Raw genomic sequence first — 5,780 nt, 5'->3', positions numbered from 1 at the left:
AATAATAATATTAAAATAGCGGGCCAAATCGGCTGCCAGGCCACCGGGAATTGTCCCGGTTCTCCCGATGGCCAGTCCGCGCCTGATTTCCACAGACACGCAGAACGTGCAGGATTCATATAGTCTTTTCGCGGCTTAATATTTTACAGACACTAGTCCATATCGCGTTTTGATTCAAGTGTACTGACCTACTTTTGATTTATTCGTCCAAAATGTGGCATATTCCGTCCGCGTTAGGCTATAGGAATTCCGTTTTTATGACTGGATTCTACGAACCAGTCTGTGTTTTCCGCATCGCGGAAATTATAGGGCCGTATGTCTCATAGTCAGTGCAATTTGGGAAAGAAATCAATTAAATCTGTATGTGGATGTGTGTAAACATTCAAATGTAATCCCCTTTGTAATCGTTAACATTTTCATAAGTAACTGTAATTTAATTACACATTTTTTCTTAGTAACTGTAACTGATTACAGTTACATCTATTTTGTAATTAAATTACGTAACGCCGTTACATGTAACAAGTTACTCCCCAACACTGGTGGGCACTCATGCAACGTAATCAATGATGTACATCCAAGTAAATGAGATGGAGGGAAGTTTGCGAGTGAAGGGCATAAGAAATCGACTGGAACGTAACCCTTAAAGACATATTTAACCCTCTGGTGCTCCTCATTTGGGAGTCACACTTGTGGTCTTCACGGTCAAAAGTGACCAGACACTTAAAATGTAATTTATTTTTTCGCCCCAGTAAAATCAATGTAATATATTTTTGTTCAATAATATTTTTTCTTTTGTATTTTGAGATAATTTCATTGTACTATTTCATATTTATGCAATAATTATGATCAATTTCTGCCCATTGAAAATAATACATATTAATAATATATATATATATATTATATATATTATAAAAATATAATATATATTTTTATATTACTTTTCAAATAATGCAGCATTTCATGTTAAAATCGAGTCAATGCCTTTAAAAATCCAATTTTTAAGCCATATTAGTGCTATCTGGTGGGAAGAAAAACATCTGCAATTCCACGATTTAGCCCATAGATTCCTATATAGCGCTATATAAATTCTATAAATTCTCTAATTGTTTTCAGACATAAATACTTATTTTTATTAAGTTGTGGGTTTGGATATATATTTAGACACTCTCAAAGACAACTGTTTTTAAAGGTTTAGATTTTTTTCGGTTTGAAATTTTGATTTGAAGCGTCATCAATAGCCTACTTTAAAGGGATAGTTTCTGGTCCCCATTATCTTCCATGGTATTTTTTTCATACTGTGGATGGAAGTCAATGGGGAGCTTATTTGATTACCGTCATTCTTCGAAAAATATCTTGTTTTGTGTTCAGCAGATGGAAAAAAAAATTATACAGGCTTGGAACAACTTCAGGGTGAGTAATGCCCGTCTGACACCTCATGAATTAAGCCCTGCTTTTCAATCGCCGATAGTTTTGTGGAAATCGCAGACAAATGCCTGAAATCTGAGGCAAATTTGTGCTCGTTCACATGAGTAACAATTGTGTAGTGTGCGTTATCAAAGATGTGATCAAACAGAAGCCTCAATGTGTTGCTGATGCCTGTGAGATATTTAGCATTCTAAATATCTTGACCTGTCGGTGACTCACAGTCCTGCAGTGTGAAATGTGCTTCGACTGGAAATGGCATCAGCAGCGACCTACAGCCAATGAGAGAGCACAATACAAAGCAAGGGAAAGATCAGGGGGCGGAGTCATAGATCTGAAACGTAACATCAGCACGCATGGCTTCTGCTTGCAATTGTTTCTCCTTCATATTTTAATTTTTAATTTTTAATTTTTCACTGCAAATTAGTGACAACTTGGATTGCAAGCTTTTTTCGGGCTACCATTTTTGACAGCAATAAATGCATTCTCGTGTGAGAACGTCTCTCACATTATCTTACGTTATTTCCGCTCAACTGCTGATGCCATATCATACACATATCAAAATTGCTTGGTTGAAGGTAACCCAATTTGGGTTGTTTTGCAACCCACTGATGGGAAAATATGGACAAACCCAACCATTTTCAATTCATTTTCAAGTCATTTTTCCAGTCATTTTCAATCTAGAATGTTAGGTTGTTCATTAAACCAAGCATATTAAATAAGTTGATGATAGTTTTGCTAGTTCATTAAAGGAATTCTGTCTTATTATTTACCTTATACATGGGTTAATATTTCTGGATTAATTTATATGTGACCCTGGACCACAAAACCAGTCATAAGGGTCAATTTCTCGAAATTGAGATTTATACATCATCTGAAATCTGAATAAATAAGCTTTCCATTGATATATGGTTTGAATCTAAGGGTGCAAAAAAATCACAATACTGAGAAAATCGCCTTTAAAGGTGTCCAAATGAAGTTCTTAGCAATGCATAATACTAATCAAAAATTAGGTTTTGATATATTTACGGTAGGAAATTTACAAAATATCTTCATGGAACATGATCTTTAATTAATATCCTAATGATTTTTGGCATAAAAGAAAAATCGATAATTTTGACCCATACAGTGTTTTTTTGGCTATTGCTAAAAATATACCCAAGCGACTGGTTTTGTGCTCCAGGATCACATATTTCTTAAAATTTTGTAAAATACACCACACAATCACTGTTTACACAATGCACCCTTTATTTTAGGATGAATACAATTCTAAATGCAGCATTTATTTTATTTTATTTTTATTTTGCATGTGTGCAATATTACCCACATTTAAACCTGTTTAACAAATAACATTTTAATTCATGTGTAATCAACCATTCTGTTATCCCTTTCCCCCGAAATGGGGAAACTTTTAATGCTTAAATAGTTTTAATATGACTTTAATGTCTAATATTACTTCAATTCTTGGGTATTTTTTATAATGAGCTACTCTTAACTTTACTTGAGTCAGTATCGTAAAGGTATCTTTACTTTTACTCGGATATGACGATTGGATCATTTATACAACATTGACTGTCTACAACATTTCTTTCCTTAACAAAATGCATAAGTTACATCTGACATGCATATAAGGAAACCAACTGAACATGGATCCTGGGTTATAAAGTGGCCATCAAACTACCTGTTTGGGGATGGAGTTTGATTGCTGTCAACCTAAATTTTCATCAAACACCTGAACCAAATGGGCCTTAATCACTTAACACCCTTTAGGTAGCACCTGTCTCAATGAGCTCATTTTACAGTCACGTCTTTGCCCATTTCAGAACTTTGAAACCCTTTGAGTATAAAGCCTTCATACACATCGTGGTTCTTGAACAGGGTTTTGCAGATTTGCTACAGGAACCGGGTTTTGGCTTGTGATAAAAAGATACAAAGATAATTGTTGTAGTTGAGGACTGATAGAGTATAAGAATTTAATTGTCTAAAATGGTGAGATAGCGGTTTGTTTTTGCACTGAAACCGGAGAACTGAATCACAAAAATGTGTAATATTTAAGTGTTATCATTTTGTTCTAGGAAAGAGCTATGCATTTCTAGATATTTTGAATGGATCTGTCTGATAATTACCTAACAGAACTGGCCAGAGTGTTTGTACTATTGCTGGGTTTTTTTTTTTTTTTTAGATGAATGCTCTTATAACCTGCCTTGCTGCTTGTCTGTTGCACGTGGTGCACAGTGCACCAACCTCTGTTTGTAAGTGTTTTTGTAATTTCCATGACTAATGTTGCATCATTGTGTATTGTGATGTTTCAAAATAACTCTCCCTTTTCATGTGCTGCTTCTTAGCTTGGTGCTATCATAGGCCTTCATGTAGTAAGTATTTTTTTTGCAAACTTTGAATTTATATAATACGTGTTTCACTGCTGTTAAAAATTAGAGCTTATACATCATTTGATGTTAATAACTAAGTGACGATGTGTTGAATTTTTTAATTTTTTTTCCTGCATCTCAGGTTATGTTGCTTGGCCTGTAATCGCAGAAAAATACTGTAATGGCACTCAACAGTCTCCAGTAGACATTGTAACCGCCAATGTGCAGGCTAATGCTAATCTGACTGCTTTCACCTTCACTGGCTATGATGACAATGCAACCTTAACTGAGATTGAAAACACTGGCACGATGAGTAAGTAGCGTGTTTCTATTTCAGCTTTTGTGTAAGGGGAAAAACTTGCTGACTGGGAACAGAATCCGTTTAATGTGTTGTGGTTTCACTCAGTTCAAGTTACACTTGATCACAAGAAAATGCATGTGGAAGGAGGAGATCTGCCAGGCCTGTTTGCCAGTACGCAGTTTCATCTTCACTGGGGTAATGGCAGCGCCACACCTGGATCTGAACATCGTGTGAATGGCAAACGATACCCTATGGAGGTATGAAAATCAAGTAACTAAAGCTTTTGGTTTATACTGGTCTTCTAGAAGGATTTGTGTGTTTCAGTTGCATATCATGAATAAGGCGGAGCGCAATGGCAGTGTGCCCAGTGATTCAGTATTGGCAGTTCTTGGTATCTTCATTGAGGTATGTCGCCTTTTTTTCTCTGATATTTGGAGAAATTGTTCAATTGACTGTTAAATGAAATCACCCACAGGCCTCTAATGACACTAGGAGACCAGAGAGCTGGAAGACTTTAACGTCTTATCTTGCAAAAATTGCCAGTGCAGGTTTGGACACGATCCTACAGTATTAGGAAAGTGGTTCTGTATGCAAATGTACAGAAGTTAATGGATTAAATGGGTTGCAGGTGATAAAACGCACGTTTCCGACAAGCTCACCATGGATGATCTGCTTTCTGGAGTGGACAGGACTAAGTATTACCGTTATCTTGGGTCTTTGACCACACCAAACTGTGATGAAGGTGTGATTTGGACCATCTTTAAAGACCCCATTAAAGTCAGCCGAGATTTGGTAAGTCTAGACAGTTTTCACAAATATTTAGGCCTAAATTCAAGATTTTCACTTAAATTGGATTAGTTTTAATAGGCTAAAACATAATGTGGTGCATCAGTCATGCATAGGATTTCATAAGACTTATGCAAGAGACTTAAGCTGATTGAATGCCATTTGAACAAATGAATCTTGAAAATTGATGCAAGTATAGTTCCACCAAATGGTTGTAATTTTTCAAATACATTATCCCCCGGTTTCACAGACAAGGCTTAAGACTAGTCCCAGACTAAAATGCATGTTTGAGCTGTCTGAACTGAAAATATCTTGCTCTGACATTTCTTAATGGCAGTGTCAAGCTGCACACCTGTGAAGTTTTCTTCCAAGGCATTTTTGTAAAAGTTGCTTAAATATCTTAATTTAACTAAGGTCTAGTCCTAGCTTAAGCTAAGTCCTGTTTGGAGTGAAGGATCAAAGTGGCTCTTTTGATTTCTCCCAATAGATTGATCTCTTCACTACGACGGTCTACATCAACAAAACCTCCAACTCTCCACTAATGACCAACACGTTCAGGGGTGTTCAGCCCATCAATGGCAGGGTTGTGATGTCACAGAGAGCAGGTACCAAAATTACTGGCCTCATAAAGCCAACATCAGGTACCAAAACTACCGGGTTTGTAGGTACCAAAACTACTGGCCTTATCAAGTCAACATCTGGTATCAAAACTACTAGAATTCTAAAGCCAACATCAACTGCAACAAACCTATCCCAGGCTTTAATTTTTCCTCTGAGTGTCATACTCCTGTACTGCATCCTACCTTTGTAAACCGGTTCACAAAATGCTGAGATTAAGATGGCTTTATGTGATTGTGAAATATTCAATTTAATGTTATAGATGGTTTAAAAAAAAAAAAAAA

The 5,780-nt window shown here is 36.1% G+C and overlaps 1 protein-coding gene across 1 annotated transcript; it reads left to right on the top strand.

The window, feature by feature from the left end:
- The first annotated feature begins 3,230 nt into the window (after positions 1–3,230).
- On the top strand, positions 3,231–5,780 carry LOC107654011 (carbonic anhydrase 4-like). Its single transcript, XM_016440885.1, has 9 exons — positions 3,231–3,411; positions 3,605–3,674; positions 3,768–3,794; positions 3,934–4,104; positions 4,198–4,349; positions 4,417–4,497; positions 4,568–4,640; positions 4,721–4,884; positions 5,366–5,780. Exons 1-9 carry the CDS (start codon positions 3,409–3,411, stop codon positions 5,687–5,689), a joined length of 1,065 nt encoding a protein of 354 aa, XP_016296371.1. The 5' UTR covers positions 3,231–3,408; the 3' UTR covers positions 5,690–5,780.

This window comes from Sinocyclocheilus anshuiensis, unplaced genomic scaffold (assembly GCF_001515605.1).
Source record: "Sinocyclocheilus anshuiensis isolate Anshui unplaced genomic scaffold, SAMN03320099.WGS_v1.1 scaffold454, whole genome shotgun sequence".
NCBI classification, from domain to species: Eukaryota; Metazoa; Chordata; class Actinopteri; order Cypriniformes; family Cyprinidae; genus Sinocyclocheilus; species Sinocyclocheilus anshuiensis.
The sequence above is the reverse complement of the archived record's forward strand: the minus strand, read 5'-3'. Positions and strand labels throughout refer to the sequence as shown.